Source organism: Xiphophorus maculatus, chromosome 13, assembly GCF_002775205.1.
Source record: "Xiphophorus maculatus strain JP 163 A chromosome 13, X_maculatus-5.0-male, whole genome shotgun sequence".
Classification (NCBI taxonomy): Eukaryota; Metazoa; Chordata; class Actinopteri; order Cyprinodontiformes; family Poeciliidae; genus Xiphophorus; species Xiphophorus maculatus.
Window position 1 is genome coordinate 20,387,104 of NC_036455.1, and position 15,767 is coordinate 20,402,870.

The 15,767-nt window shown below is 42.6% G+C and overlaps 2 protein-coding genes across 2 annotated transcripts; both read right to left on the reverse strand.

Annotated features, from left to right (window-relative positions):
* Nucleotides 1-1,227: 1,227 nt before the first annotated feature.
* On the reverse strand, nt 1,228-5,185 carry LOC102236588 (nucleoporin-like protein 2). The gene is made up of 7 exons (XM_005804762.3): nt 4,928-5,185; nt 4,124-4,427; nt 3,955-4,043; nt 3,789-3,865; nt 3,608-3,694; nt 3,388-3,481; nt 1,228-2,924 (listed from the first exon to the last, which is right to left on the reverse strand). The coding sequence occupies exons 1-7, from the start codon at nt 5,085-5,087 to the stop codon at nt 2,458-2,460; spliced, it is 1,278 nt and encodes a 425-aa protein (XP_005804819.1). The 5' UTR covers nt 5,088-5,185; the 3' UTR covers nt 1,228-2,457.
* A 1,969-nt stretch (nt 5,186-7,154) lies between these two features.
* On the reverse strand, nt 7,155-15,297 carry LOC102236848 (non-syndromic hearing impairment protein 5-like). Its single transcript, XM_023344412.1, has 10 exons — nt 14,968-15,297; nt 13,207-13,446; nt 12,482-12,674; nt 12,026-12,203; nt 11,753-11,873; nt 10,487-10,624; nt 10,101-10,222; nt 9,753-9,903; nt 9,584-9,654; nt 7,155-8,566 (listed from the first exon to the last, which is right to left on the reverse strand). Exons 2-10 carry the CDS (start codon nt 13,415-13,417, stop codon nt 8,333-8,335), a joined length of 1,419 nt encoding a protein of 472 aa, XP_023200180.1. The 5' UTR covers nt 13,418-13,446; nt 14,968-15,297; the 3' UTR covers nt 7,155-8,332.
* Between the last annotated feature and the right edge of the window lie 470 nt (nt 15,298-15,767).

The window sequence follows — 15,767 nt, forward strand, 5'->3', positions numbered from 1 at the left end:
CTGCTCAACCTCTGAGCCATGCGGTGCCCCAGGTTGTGCTTAATGAATAAAGACAATTTGCCCAAAAAGAATCATAAAAGTTGCTCATAGGTGTTACAATAGTCTAGATGACGAGAATTCGTTGGGGAAAGGTGACGACCACAACTCTCTGTGATCCGGTAACCACATCCTTAACACGCGTTACACAGACTCCTCTAATCCAACGTCTGCAGGTGAATTATGTGCCGCTCAGTCACCCGTGAGGGAGGCCGCTCAAATCGGCATGAATCACAGCGCCGGGAATCAATGCAACCGTTTCCCATAGACAAACTGCCCCGGCTGAACCCAATCAATTCCACCGCGGGATTCATTGTTCCAATTAGTAACCCTTGTTCTGGTCTGTGAAGGCAAGAAGGTTCGACCGGGATCAGCTCCCAACGAACATCAACAAGGCGAGCTCCGCGTCCAAATCACTTGGTTAGCATGTCAGAGGGGGGGTGGAGCCTCCAGTAGTTTCATCCTCATTCAGCTGGTTCAGTCATCACACTGGATGAGTAACGGTGAACATTTAGAGATGAAACACATATACAGTAGGTAGAGGAAGAGGGTGTGATCTGCTTTAGGGAGTATGATATTGAAGGAAGCATTTGCTCATCTGTCTTCACAGAGCGATATCTCATTCCTAATCCATAGGGTTTGATTTGATGCTGACCCAACATTTTCCTGCTATTCTTCCAGAACAACATTTCCAAGATCAGACAATGATGGATACACGATGTCCGTGTGATGGAAGTTCCTTATTGACCTTGGAACACAAGGAGCCATCACCAAATAGTTCCCACAAAGTTGAGAGTATCACACTTTTCCTAAATGTTTTCGTATGCTGAAGTATTGAGATTGGTGAGTATTGAATTATCATTTTAATTAAATTAATACTACCACAGAAAAAAATATGTTAATTTTAAAAGCTTTAAACTTCAGGGATATCAATATTAATGGAGGAAATTGTGCTAAAAAGGGCAGAAAAGCCTTCTGGCTCACTTGAATGGCATGTATGTTTGTGTTTTAAATTTTGAAGTGTGGCAAAGAGAAATTGGGCCTTTTTACTTTTCTATTTAAAGAAGAAAAGTAGCACCAGGTACAATTTTTACAAAATAACTATTTCCCAACGTAGGACTCTGTCCCGCTGAAACAAACCTGTCCTCAAATTAAACAAAACACTTATTGTGAGATGATGCCACTGCAATATAAGATGACAGATTTTTTAATGCTTTTTATACATCATTACCAGGTGTGCAAATAAACGTGAAGGCTGCTGCAGAGGGGCAACAAAAGAAGGAAAAATAAACTACATCTGGCTGCGTGCGTGTGTGTGTGAGTGAGTGTGTGTATGCAAACATCCATGACCTTATCCATTGCATGTAATATACAGCTCTGATCTGCTCTCCACTCGTGGACACACGCCACCCTTCGACGCGAGCACACTGGCAACTTGATGGAGCTGCGTTGCAAATTAAATGAGTTCCAGTGAAATGAGAGGGCCTTTTTCATGAGATAGCCCCTTTTTAATCTGTTGAATTATTTATGCATTATCTGCTGGCAGAAGGAGACAGGCGGATGAGGAGGGGTGGACTGCTGACAGTCTGAGAGGTAGGCGAGAAAACGGCACTCTATTTGCTTGCACTTCATGTTCTACAACTATTTGCTGGGATGCTCCTAATTGCATTAGCCTTATCTACCTTTTTGACCTGGCAAACACTTCACTCGGCTCCTTTTCACCTCTCTGCTGACAACACGAGGAGGTCCTCGTCAGCTGAAAACATGCACCAGTCAGCAGCGCAGTGGCCTCTGTAGTAAAACTGCTTATTGCTGTGCTCTGTATTACTCCGCTTGTAGTCCCGCTGGGGCTCGGCGTCTAATAAACACAGACTGCATTCACGCGTCGCTTATCTGTGTTCCCTTCTGTGGTGTGCAGAACAGAAAGCTGTGGGCGAATAGCTTTGCACTCACTGATCTTCATTTATTGTTTTAATGTTGGGCAAAAATTACAATCTGAAAGCGACTGCTCGTATTAAACCAGTTGGTCACCAGAGACACGAAGGCAGAGAAAGTGAGAAACACTCTAGCTTCAATCATGGCGCCCTCTTATGACCAACACCAGTAAATGCAGCTTATTGTGACCTATATAGAAGTGCAATTGATCGTCAATGATTTGTTGTAGCTGCTATTCTTCATCATTGACAGATAAATATTCGCCATAACAAACAGAATGTTCTACAAAAAAATAAAATAAAATCAGCCCAATTTAAAAATCTGAAGTCAGCATTTTATGGTGCAAAAGACGTCATTTATAATGAGTCCCAAGTAGAAATCTGTGCATATTGTTTGCTGTGCACCTAAATATTAGTGAAAAATCTTCTTTGTATGGACTGAATCAATACACAACCCAAAGGGAAAGCATTAGCTTTTTCCACGCTGTCAGACCACTAGCATATTCGCAGGTGGCGGTTTTAGTGGAATCTGTCCCAAAGTGAACCTTTTGGCTTTAAACTGATTCAGTTCTTCCTGGGTGAGTTTGCTCTCAGGTGAGAACAGACCGTCTGCGGTCTCTCCCACCGCTCCGGCTCCGAGTGAAGCTGCTGCCGCCGCCCCGAAGGCGCTCCCAAGTCCTCCCCCAGTGGTTGCTGTCGTGGAGGAGAAGCTGAACCCCGAGGCCGATCCGAACCCCGAAGAGGCCGCTGGCGGCGGCTTGTCTGCGCTCGGGGCGGTAAATGAGAAGGACGAAGCAGACGGCACGGAGGAAGAGCCGAACCCAGACGGAGGTTGTGTTGGAGCTGGTATAAGGCTACCAAACCCAGTTGAAAGTGAAGATGTAGAAGAAGAGCCGAATCCAGAACTCAGAGCTGAGAAACCGAAGTTGACGGAGTGTTCTGGTGCACCGAAGCCTGCGTGGTCGGAATGATCAGAATTAGCAAAGGAGTGATGGAGAATGAATAGTTGAAGACATTTGGCTTAAAAGGGACAAATAGGAACTTCTACTGTTCATTAAACAAGCTAATGGTAAACATTAGCTTGTTTAATGAACAAGCTCTTATTTTATAGCATAGCTTATTCATATCATAGAATGGCCTAGCCGAATAGAGAATCTGTCTCTCACATATTGCTATTCATTTCATCGGGCTGAGCTTGAGTTATTTTGCAAAGAAAAATTAGCAAAAAAGTCAACATTTCGAAAACCGCATATCCTTTTCTTTCCACTTACATATACTGTAGATATGTAAGTGCTGTTGGTACATAAAATCTCTATAAAACACCATTATTCTGCTTGCAATGTTTCCAAATGTGTTTCCTATTGTAACAGTCGATCCTTCCATTGTCTACTCTTGCAATACAGTAATACTTATTGACCTTTGCTGGATGTGGAGGATCCAAATCCTGTCGTCGTTGTCGAACCAAAGCCACTCGAAGACGACTGCGGAGCCGTTCCTTTTAACTCGGCGAGCTGTGTGCAAAGAAAACATGGCATCATCTAAACCTGCTCACTGAACTTTCAAAAAGTTCCTCAAGTGGACGGATGAAAACATTCTGACATTGACCGTATTTGTGTGTCTGTATATCTGTGTCTTACCAGTGCCAGACGTGTGGACGGACTCATAATCTTCAGCTCCTGGACTCTGCTTTTCCACTGACTGAACAGCTGGTTTACGCCATTTAGCTAAAAAACACAGAACCGGAAGTCATTACGACTGCTGCACGACACAAAATAAAAACAAACGCAGACTAATATTAGGAACGAGGCGAGCGCCTACGTAGCCCTGCAGATCCCCTGATGCTCTGGTGGAGTAGTACTCCAGCCTGAGCTCTTCTGGAGACAGATCAGTGAAGCCTGCAGGCAAAATAATCGAGTTTCATGTTCAAGTTTTAAAACTGCCGATTCGCAAATTAGGCCTGAAACAGAATAAAACAGACAAGAACCTGATATGGACGTCTTAACGCTAGAGTAGCAGGAGAAGCCCCACTGTCCTGAACTCTCCCAGGCATCCATGTCCGCCTGAATGACTTCACTGATAAAGTGTCGGATATAAACATTAATGAATACCTTACAATAAGCCTAAAAGGTTTATTCAAAAACAAGCAAACTCACAGTTTCTTATCGTCATCTTCATCTCCAGCAGTTCCTAAACCTGCTACTGCTCCTCTTCCTCCCTTGTCAAAGGCATTGGAAGCATCGAGAGCAGAAAATCGATTCGAAGATGAGAAGCTGAAATCAGAGCTCTTCAAGTTTTCTCTTCTCCCACCACCACCACCACCTCCTCCTCCTCCTCCTCTTCCTCCTCCTCCTCCACCACGTCCTGAACCCCAGTCACTGCTTCCCTGTGAGAAGGTTGATGGCTGAATATATCCTCCTCTTTGCTGGGAGGGATTCACCCAAACTCTGTTCCCATAGCCTGGAAGCCAAACGGAGGAAAGGTTAAACGTCATCAAAGGACAACCAATTAACCCAACATGTCGAGGGAACCGTCACCTACCGAAAACCCAAACATGCACAGGGAGAACATGAAAACTCTACTAAAATCTAAATCGAAATTACATTATTACTGTTAAGCAGAGTTTTGTAATGACGAAACGTAACAGAGGACTTTTTGTATTCCAAAAGCTAAGCTACATCTTCTTAATTTATAAGCCCTATTCTTTTAAAGCTTTGTAGCAGGTGCTTGTTTATCACACATCCAAATGATTTCAAATAGCAGGGAGACATTTATTAACGAAACCCCCTTCTGACTGGAAGCAAGAAAACGAGACTGAAAAACTAAAAAAAAAAATGTGGCCTCTAATGAACAAAACAAAATTATGCTACGATAAAATCGATGGGAAATTTCCTCATAGGGGTTTTATAGAACAGCGAATGGAGATAATTTGGTAGATGAAGGTTTCAGTGTCATGTTACCTCCTCCTCCTCCTCCTCCTCTGGGCTGCTGCTGACCACCGGAGCGGCTGTAGCTGTCATTATAACCTCCCCCTCCTCTGCTTCCGCCTCTCGGGTGCTCATTCCAACATTGGTCTCCGTACCGACAGCGGCCCTGGAGGAAAAAGTTACACACGACCATTTTAAACGCGCTGTGACGGCGCGGCAAAGCACAAGTTTCGGCCTGTTTACGGAAAAACAGGCCGCGCGAGATCTACGTCATCATTTCGCGTCGGTCAGTGCTCACTCACAGCGACCTCGTGTGGCGGCTTTATCTTAAGACGTCTGCTCAGGCTTTTACTGCGTGGAAAGGGCAAGGAAAATTAGAGAGCTGTTTCGTTCAAAATGAAATAAATAAATATCGCTATTAATTAATAGACTATGAATATTTAATCAAATAAATAAAGGTCACCATAAAATAAAAAATATTTATTTATAATGGGGAGCTTATGTTGTCAGTCACAGTTTTATTTATTGATTTTTAATAATCAACTGAGCTTGTTGTGCTAGCAATTGGACTACATGTGATTGAACTAAAATTACTTCCAAGTGCATTGAGATGGCATTTGTTGTGAATTGAAAATATATTAAATTCAACTTTCAAACTAACAAATGAGCCCCTCCAATAAACAATATATTTAAAAAAAAATCCAACAACCAATACAAGAAAGTTCAAAACCCCAAAAGTAGATACCAAAACATTCAAAACCCCCAAAATAGATATCAAAAGTTTATAATCATAATGTTAATTCACAACAATGTTGTTGTCAAGGCATTTACGAAAAGTCATTTCAATTTAGTCAGACGACTATTGATCCAAGTTATCAATTCATTAGGTTCACTTACTTATATGGAACCTGCACCTGTCCTCTTGTCGCCTTCCCGTCCTCAATTTCCATTTGCATGATTTGTTTCTCTGTTTCTACCAAAAACTGGATGAATAAAGTCTTCAGTCTGGTGTTTTGTAAACAAAATGGTTCGTTTAAAAAATGGTTTAGTCGAGACCAGAAACGTAATAATTCCTTTCATTTTGTAGTTTCTATTTTAAATGTCTTCCAGATCCAGTGTTAAATGTTCATTATAATTTAAAGTCTGAGAATGAAGAGGACTTCTTCCCTTCGGTCCTCCACTCAGCAGCTTCTGTCTTTTCAGGTGGGTTTTTATTTTCCGCCACAACAACATAATAAATGTCGATGAAATTAACTCATTTCTGATTTCCTGTTTCTCCTTTTTATTTGTGTCTCGGCAGGGAGAGTTTCATCAGGTGTCCCACAGCAGGTTGGTGGAATCAGACTCCGGTACCATCAGTAGTGAGCCCAACGGGTCGGCGGTGTGTCGCTACGACTCGCTCATCTGAGGCTCCATTGGTGGGGGAGATTTGAGATCAAACAGCCTGAAAACGGCCTCACCTGTTGAGTCGCTACGTCACACTGAGCCGATGGAGGCTGGAAGAGAGGAGACGCAGCGAGCTTCTCCTGCTAGGCAGATCTCAGAGAAGAAAATAAGGATTTAACTATACCATCCTGATGAGAAGTTGCTTTTAGACCCAGATGAACTCCATCCATCCATCCTGGCTCCCTCCATTTATTCATCCATCCATCCTGGTTCTCTCCATCCATCCTTGCTTCCTCCATCCATCCATCCATCCTGGTTCCCTTCCATTCCTGGGAATTACTTGACCATTTTGATTTCTTTACAGGGATGTCTTCACAATCTGTTAAAATAAAAATTAATTTTAAAAAGATGTAATATTACACATCGGGGACAATGTTATCTCCAATGTTTAAAGTTGGTCCGGATGTTTAACTTTGTCCCCATTTTTTTCATTTGATATCCAGTGCTTAACATTTCTGATATACTGATATATATTAGTAGGGTAAAATATAATTTACAATGTGCAGGATTTGGCAAACACATTGCTTTTCATCAGAATAAACGTCTTTAGAAAAGTAGCACAAATATCAATGTCTGAGTCAGTCTCTTAAACTTACGCCTATGTGTCTGCCGTTAGCCCTCCTTTTTTCAACATTTAAGGGGCTAAAACTAAACCTTTGCAGACTGTGCAACAACGTTTTTTAAAAAGACAAATTTGAATGCAATATATATTATATGATGCATATTAACACATCCTGGCTAAAGTTTAAATTGGAATTGCTGTAAAAAAAAAAAAAAAAAAAACTTCGGATTATTAATGATTTGTGAACACAGATGACGCACCTGAACAAGCTTTATTCAATACAGGTTACACAATGAACAACGTATAGTATTAATAACAGGATTATTGTGTGATTTGGTGAATGAAGAAGTAAAGAACTACCACTTCCTTCCAGCAAAGTTCCTTCTCACTACATCACATAACCCTTTTCAACATATCACCCTTGGTCTATTATTGTGGCAGCTTCTACACACGATCTGCTGGGTCCAACGCCGCACGATTTGGTGCATCACAACAACTGCAAGAATTTTTAGATTCTTGCCATAAAACCAAATACACTAAACACTTTAAACCTGCACATTTTGTAAAACGAAACATAAAAGACAAAAATAAATAACCAGCGTCCAAAAAAGAAAACAAAACAGTCTTCCACATTTTAAAACTATATGTATTGTACTAGAAACATTAGAACAGTGGTACATTTGCGATAAAAGGAAACTTTTAAAAAGTCTTCAGGCAATGTAATTATATTTCACTAAACATTAAAGAATGACCTTGCTTTTAGCTTATGGCAAAGGAAATAACCAAAATAGACTCTGTAGCTTTTTATGGTGTAATACCAGTAATTCAGGGAATGTGAAAAATGTATGTATATATATATATATATATATATATATATATATATATATATATATATATACACCTGTGGTGATTAATATAAATATAGATTTTTCTTTTTAAAAAGAGAAGAACTTCAAAAGGACAGCATCTTTTGAGCCAAAGTTCCCGACAAGACAAAACAAACTGCTTAAAGCTTCACCATCTTGTGTTTTGTCAGAAAGCAATCAATTCTCAAATTCTGTTTAAACTATGACGAATCCCACATTAACTTTTAGTCAACGTGTATTTACTGAAATACAAAAAGCTTTCCGGGATTTACCAATAACTGAGGATAATAGTTACTGTGAGCTGAAACCGGACACAGAAACAACTGGATCGACGGCAAATTGTGACTGATGCTCAAAACTCAAAACCTCCATCCAGACTCATCATTTCTTGTACAAAAATATAAACAGTTTATTTAAATAATAATATATGTATATGGGATAAATAACAGATTAGAAAACTGAGTAAAGATAATATGACGAAGTTGAGCACTGGAACATGAAAAGCTTATATAAGATAAATGTGTTCCATAAAGAAAGTAACAACAAAGACGCAGATGCCGTAAACTAATGCACGCCGGTGCAGAGCAAGGCCAGGCCGTGTACGCTGAGGCTGAGGAGCAGAGCCACAGCCCCGTCCGTGTTTCCCATCTCCACCCGGAGCTGATTGGAGTCCCTCCTCAGCGTCACTCTGATGGAGCCCAGCAGCTGCTCTGCCTGCTGGAAGACCTGGTTGTCCTGCAGCGGTGCGGGAAGGGACAGGATGGACAGACTCCCACCGCTCTCCTTTAACCCGCGCATCTGTTGAGACGCAAGCAGAAAATAGACAGGATCGTTTTGATGTCCTGTCGCAAGGTGAGAAACCTGGAAGTTGGAACCTGCCAGGTTAGTTGAGTTGAACAGGAGGACTACAGGAAGTGGTGCATGTTCAGTGAGCTGTAAATTCTGCGATGGGGAGATTTTGTTACCTTTAGACAAAAGGACAAAACCCACTTCCCTCTGATCTAACGGACTGACGGATGTGTTTAATGGATTGGTATTTCTATTGCAGCAGAATTATTTCACAAAAAAAATATCTTCATTCAGTGGAATAAGATAGAAAGGTAATTAATGTTTTTACCAAAGCACACAAACGTTGTCCAGCTTTGTAGCATAGCTGCGAGCAGAAAATCATTTTAGTTAACGGAAATAACTACATAAATCAGTATCTGTGTATTTAATGCATATAATGTGTTTAAGGTGAATTGTGTGAATTAGTGAACTTTTCAATAACGTCGTGATTTATTGAATGAGTCTGTAGAAAGCCATTACTTACGTTCCCTAAGGAATACATTTGGTTTGACGGCCATTTGTCCTATGGCAATAGTTCTGAGACTTTCTCCTAACAAATACCACCTGAGGAAATACTCGACTTCCCAAGTGCCGTCACCCTGACAGGCAAATTGAAAACAGCATTGCAACTGGACTTAAACTTCCCAAGTTTTGCTCTGCCATGTCATAAACACAACAACATCAAAACTCTCTCGTTCAGCGGGATTGTTTGACCGGTTGAGAGATTTGGCTCATTCATTTTTCATTTGAAAGGTCGGGAAAACACAAAGTTTCCAAGAAGTGGGAATCTGAGTGGGAAAGTTGGATGTTTCTCAGCAGCCTCGATATCCAACATGGCTTCCTTGCATAACTGATAGCCATAAAAAAAACAGATTTGTGACACTCTGAATGAGTTGTATCTCATTAAGTCTTTCAGAAAAATAGTGCCAACACCTACGCATGTATAAACAAGGACATATATATTTAAGGCAAATGAAATCGACCAACCAGCACATCAACCGCTGACAGAAAATCAGGTCGACTGTTGCTCAAAATGTTCAGCGTCTCATCAGGCAGCTCTGAAAGCAAAGACATGCAACAAGATTAAAAATTGAGACATTAACCGAGGTTGCACTGATTTATTTCCTACTTCAAATATTTTCAAGGTTTCTCTTACCTTCCATGGCACTGACCAGCAGGTAAACTGAGGGTAGGTGTGAAGAGAAGCCAGTTGGGACGCATTCAGGGACACATGAACTTGTAGGAATTGTCTCCTTCTCACCAATAATGGGAGTCTCCGCTGTTTCACAATCACACAACTTCTCCAGCTAATGAAAAGGAAAGTTTAGAGGAGTAAAGGGAAAAAGAGTGCTGTTTTTTTCTGAAATGTACTTAACTTACGAAAAAATTGCTTAGAAATATGTTGGCGAGTCACTTGTTGAGCAATTGCTCTCGATTTAGGCAATAATCAAACGTCGTCAGATGCTAGCTTTACTGGTGTACGTCAAGTCAGCGTGACCCTCACCTCACTCTGTAGGTAGGACAGAGCAAATCTGTCCCGAAGAGCCTCTCGGAGCTTGTCCATCAACTCACATCGAGTAGACCCGGGGAGGTCTGCCAGAGGAGAAAGGTCCATGTCCGACCATCCTGCAAGATGCCAAACTATTTTATATCTTCATCACTACAACTTAAAATTAAAAAAAACACAACTCTTTTTAGGTTTAAAGCTGATGTAGCAAATTTGATTCCTTGTATTAGTCTAGTAGAAAGTAGATTTGTTGGCTTGTTAATCACACTAAAGCTTAGCTTAAGGAAAGGGAGCCTTCGTCTTTGGCAACATGTCAGCGGTGTGTTTCACTTCCTCGTGTCAACTGCTTTAGTCTTTCCCATGGAAGAGAAATTGTGAATTACCGCTGTGAAAAACGGTGAAAGGAACATCTTCCCGAGCCCGGGGCCCGTCGAAACTGTCGTCCACTGTGTCCAAGGAACCATCGAACGGGATGGAGTCGCTCTGGAAACCTCCGATAGCGCTGGGTCGCAGGCATATTTCTGAAAATAATTCCGACAGCAGCAAAGATAAACACACCAAGCACTCCCGGTGAAACATTTGCACAGTGGCGCAGTTGGTAGCACTGTTTCCTTGCAGCAAGAAGGTCCTGGGTTCGATTCCCGGCCCGGGGTCTTCCTGCACGGAGTTTCCATGTTCTCCCTGTGCATTCTCTCAGGGTACTCCGGCTTTCTCCCACAATCCAAAAACATGAATATCAGGTCAATTGGTCTTTCTAAATTCTCCTTGTGTGAGTGTGTGTGTGCATGGTTGTTTGTCCTGTCTGTCTCTGTGTTGCCCTGTGACAGATTGGTGACCTGTCCAGGGTGAACCCCGCCTCTCGCCCAGAATGTTAGCTGGAGATCGGTCAGCACCCCTCCTGACCCCACTAGGGACTAGGGTGTTAGAAGATGGATGGATGGATGATCCGTGTTGAGGATTTCTTTTTGAATTATTAATCCGTGGAGAAAACGCTTGTTTTACTTAGCCTGTCTTCAAAATGGTAAAGACAAGAGAACATGCCATCCAAGAAAAGGAAGGCGTGTGGTGATCTTAATTAGTCAGTCAAATTATTACAGAAATCAGCCATTCATCAAACTCGTGCAGAGTTGGAGAACATATTTATTTTAATTGAAAAAAGCAAAAAATCTGACAAGCAAGACTGAATGACGAATTCAAGTTTATGACTTTGAGGAGGATCTTGAGAAGAAAAAAAAAACGACGATGCTCAAAGCCAACACTTGTTTCCCTGTTGGAAACCTGCAGTGACACAAACAGAAACAGAAAAAAGTTTCTGTTTTGTCTTCGTTTATGTCTTTGACTCAAAAATCCAAAGCTTTCTGAAACTTTTTAAATGCTTCTTCACAATTTCCCCCAACTGAAGAAATTTTGCCACCTACGCAGTTGAAAGTGCAAACCGATTTGACATATTTGAAGAACACTGGTTAAAAACAATGCTACTCTTAGCCTCGTCGCAGCACCTCTTCCACGTTAACTTTGGAGGAGCAGCTGAAATCCTGAGCTCAAGCGGACCTTCTTGCTCCAAGGCAACAGCTCTACCAACTGCGCCACTGTGCAGCCCATCTCCTTCGCAGTTTTAACTTCTTTTTTTGTTGGGGACTCATTCTCACCTTGGTGTCCGTCCTTTTCGATCTTCAGCTCCTTTATGCTGTACGCGATGACAGTGCCAGAGGGAATCTCCAAGGAAACGTCGCTGTCCACCTCAATATTGTTCACGTCCTTTAAAACCACCTATAAACAAACATTTAACACGCATATAGTCGCCTTCCTAAAATAATGGCCTTTTGTTTTCTCTCTTTTAGCAAAAACTAACTTAGTCCGTTATTTTACGGAGGTAACGGCACACAAAGCGTCACATAAATGTGAAAAGCTGCGGGGCCGACCTTCACGGAGCCCCCCAGCAGGCCCATCAGGCCCAGCACGCCCTGAAAGGTGCACTGCTGCTTCTTCGTCATGGTGACGGAGCACGAGTTGGTGGTGAGGATGCGCTCCGTCACCACCGTCAGAACCTCGGCGTGCTTCTCCAGTTGCTGCACCAGGATGTGCTGCATGTCCACTAACCTGAGGCAGACAAAATGTGTCACACCAAAGCCCTTTACTCAGTTTTACATCCAGACACCTTCCTTCCTTCCTTCCTTCCTTCCTTCCTTCCTTCCTTCCTTCCTTCCTTCCTTCCTTCCTTCCTTCCTTCCTTCCTTCCTTCCTTCCTTCCTTCCTTCCTTCCTTCCTTCCTTCCTTCCTTCCTTCCTTCCTTCCTTCCTTCCTTCCTTCCTTCCTTCCTTCCTTCCTCGCGTTGGACTCGACGCAGAATAAACAATACGGAAAAGACTGGCCAAAACCTGCTTTCAGAGTCCTTCAACAGCTTCTTGACATCCAGCTCCTCTTTCTTCAGCTTTCCGAAACACGACTCCAGCTTGGACGCACCCAGTCCCTCCAGACTGACATTGACGGGACCGGCCTCGGTGTCCAGCTTCCCGGAGTGATCGTCCCGGTACGTCCCCTTGTAGGTCAGGAATTCTGTCTCAGAAACTCCTGCAAAAGAAAAAAAAGTGATACCAGATTTGTATCGGGTGCTAAAAGTACTTCATGCACTAAAGTCTCTACTTAAAAATAAACAATTGGGACATTTAAAAAGCATTCTTCTTAGCCTATTGAGGAGATAGGTCTTTAGTTTGTATTAAGCAGTTGTAAGATTGCCTTAGTTTCTATCCATCCCTTTGAATGAGAAGCCAAGAGGCAGCGCCCCCAGAATCGATGGAAAGACAGATGGCGATAAATACAGGGCAATCCTGGGAAAAAAACCTGTAAACAGAGGCTGTAAAAGACTGCAGCAGGGTTAACCTTTGACCCTTTGAACTCAGTGGTTTTAACTTGACAAATATAAAAATTTCAAGGCTTATGACTCTTCTTGCCAAGCAATGACTGCAGCATCCATCAGGAAAACGGTGTAAGCCGTATCTAGCATAACATGGAACGAGCACTTTCCTCTTTTGTGTGTGTGCGTGCGTGTGCGCCTGTGTGTGTGTGTGAGACTTTGAAATCCCTTGTAAACACGCACACCTACCGGGTCGGAGCACCTCGTCGCCCTGCAGCAGATCGCCTAGGGTGAAATCAGTCGGCTGGTACTTGGGCCTCTGCCACGGCCAGAGGCGGTTGCGCTTGACTACAACTGCCATGGGGAGCAGCTTGTGGGAGTCGTTAACTCGGGACACATGGATGAGGCTTCCCTCCGGATCAACCTGACGGACGAAGTTGGCAGTGGCCTTGGAAAACATGGCCTCGGCGAGAGAGGATTACGGAAAAGCTGAAAGAGATGTGGGATTCCTTTTTGACATAAAGAGCACAGTATTTTTTATTAACTTAATACGGTTTTCTGCCTGTTAGTGTTGTGTAACCCCCTCACACAGATATTTTTTTTTTTTTGTTGAAGTGTAGTATTTCAGAAAAGTGTGGGTGTTTACAACGCAACCCTTCAGGAAGGAAGTCCCCCAAATACTACCGCACAAATGCAGGAATGACCTCACTCTCACTACCACTGAGGGGCTCCGACATCGTGGCTTTGGTTTCGAAAGCGCTCAGGAGCAAACAGAAGAAAGTGATTAGCATCATTTGGGACTGTGTTGGACAGAAGAATGCCTGAAATAAACAACAGATGCGAACTCTGGCTGGAAGTCAGCAGGCTCGGGCCCTGTTTTAACGTGCTCCGTGAGCTTCAAGTGGAAGAAGCAACTCTGACTCCTCTGGGTTTCACATGGGTTGAGTCATCCAGGGCTGAATTTTTTAAGAGTCGTTGTAGTGTCACTGTTAAACCTTTCCCTCTCCTCCATCTCCCAAATCCACAGGCTCAGATGTACGGTTGGTGAATATTTCATGTTGCCTTTGTTTACTGTGATCTGAACCGCGGAGAACAAGTAGGAAACAACTAGTATACAGTACAGACCAAAAGTTTGGACACACCTTTTAATTCAATGAGTTTCCTTTATTTTCATGACTATTGACATTGTAGATTCACACTGAAGGCATCAAAACTATGAATAACACATGTGGAAATATGCACTAAACAAAAAAGTGTAAAACAACTGAAAATAGCCCTTATATTCTAGTTTCTTCAAAGTAGCAACCTTTTGCTGTGATTACTGCTTTGCACACACTCTGCATTTTCTTGATGAGCTTCAAGAGGTCGTCACCTGAAATGGTTTTCACTTCATAGGTGCCCTGTCAGGTTAATAAGTGGGATTTCTTGCCTTATAAATAGTCATGAAAATAAAGAAAACCCATTGAATTAGAAAGGTGTGTCCAAATATCCAACACGTGGTTAACGAATGCTGCTGATGAAAATTCAAAGATTTTTTTTTTTTACCAAAAATTTTTCTTCTGAAAAGAAGTAACGTTTTTTGGGGCGGCCATGCTGGAGTTCTGTCTTTGAAGAAAGGTCAAGATTAGGGCGATGGCAAGGAGGTCTTCCACCTGGCACCCTCAAAATGTTTCCATGCAAGGTCAGAGGGTTCATGAACACACTGGTGTTTCTATCGACTATAAAATGGGTTAAATTGCGGTGATGCCACTAAGGCACTAATAACTTATGAATGGAAAAAAAAAATAATCATTCTCTTGTAATTTACAGGAAATATAGACTCCGCTTCCCGCCCCCTACTTTCCCCTCTACCACCCAGACCCCGCAGCTGCAAGCTGCGCCTGGAGCCTCATGACTCAGATCATAAAATTAAATCAAGGAATCTGGAGTGCCTGGAAACGGCTGGACAGAAAAATAAACAAGTCTTCCCAAAAACGTATTAATAGTTCGGACCTAAATAGAGTTGCTTACCTGAAACGTAGAGTTTCAAGCGCGTTTTCCGGATGTCACACTACAGAAAGACGCGGACTCGACTAAAATATGCAGAAGACAACGGACCGACAGCGGCTCTTCTCCGAACTGATCTGAGCTGGACCAGATCTATGGTTAAAAGGCGAGGGAAGGACGGCGCGCTACGGCGAGAGGCCGGCCCACTCCTCCGCCCACCCGGAGGAGTCATATGAACCCAGTGGGGATGTTTCTCTGTGGCCCATCGGGGCGTGAGCAGGCTTGCCTTTTCGATTTTTTTTTATTTTTTTGTTTACTTCTGATCAGTCAAAATCAAAGGAGAGAATATTTAATGGCTCTTGTATTGATCGTGCCTGTCTGCGGTCATGCTTTACATCCTGATAGTGAGAAGTAGGTAAAGAGAGAGATTTCAATGCACCACATCCTGTCATATGCAGAACACCCATAAGAAACTGTTTCAGCCCATATGCCTCTGTTGACTGACATTGTTTTTCCCTCGTGAGGAAGTTTTCAAAACTCGTGCTCCTGTTCATCACCACTAAGCTTTCCTTCAGGTGACCAGCAGCCTCTCCTGGATTTGCCATGGAAGATCAGCACAGAGGTTTTTGACTTTTGGAACTCACCGCCACAGCACCGTGGATCGGTATTATTGCATGTTTTCAATTCTGCTCTTAAAGCTGGTCTTGTTTGACTGGCATGTGACATGTTATGCTTCATACAATTTGTTATGCGCCCCCATTTTGAACTTGCGGCTTAACACTTCTGTGTAAGCACTTTGGTAAGCTTTACAGTTTTGAAACGAC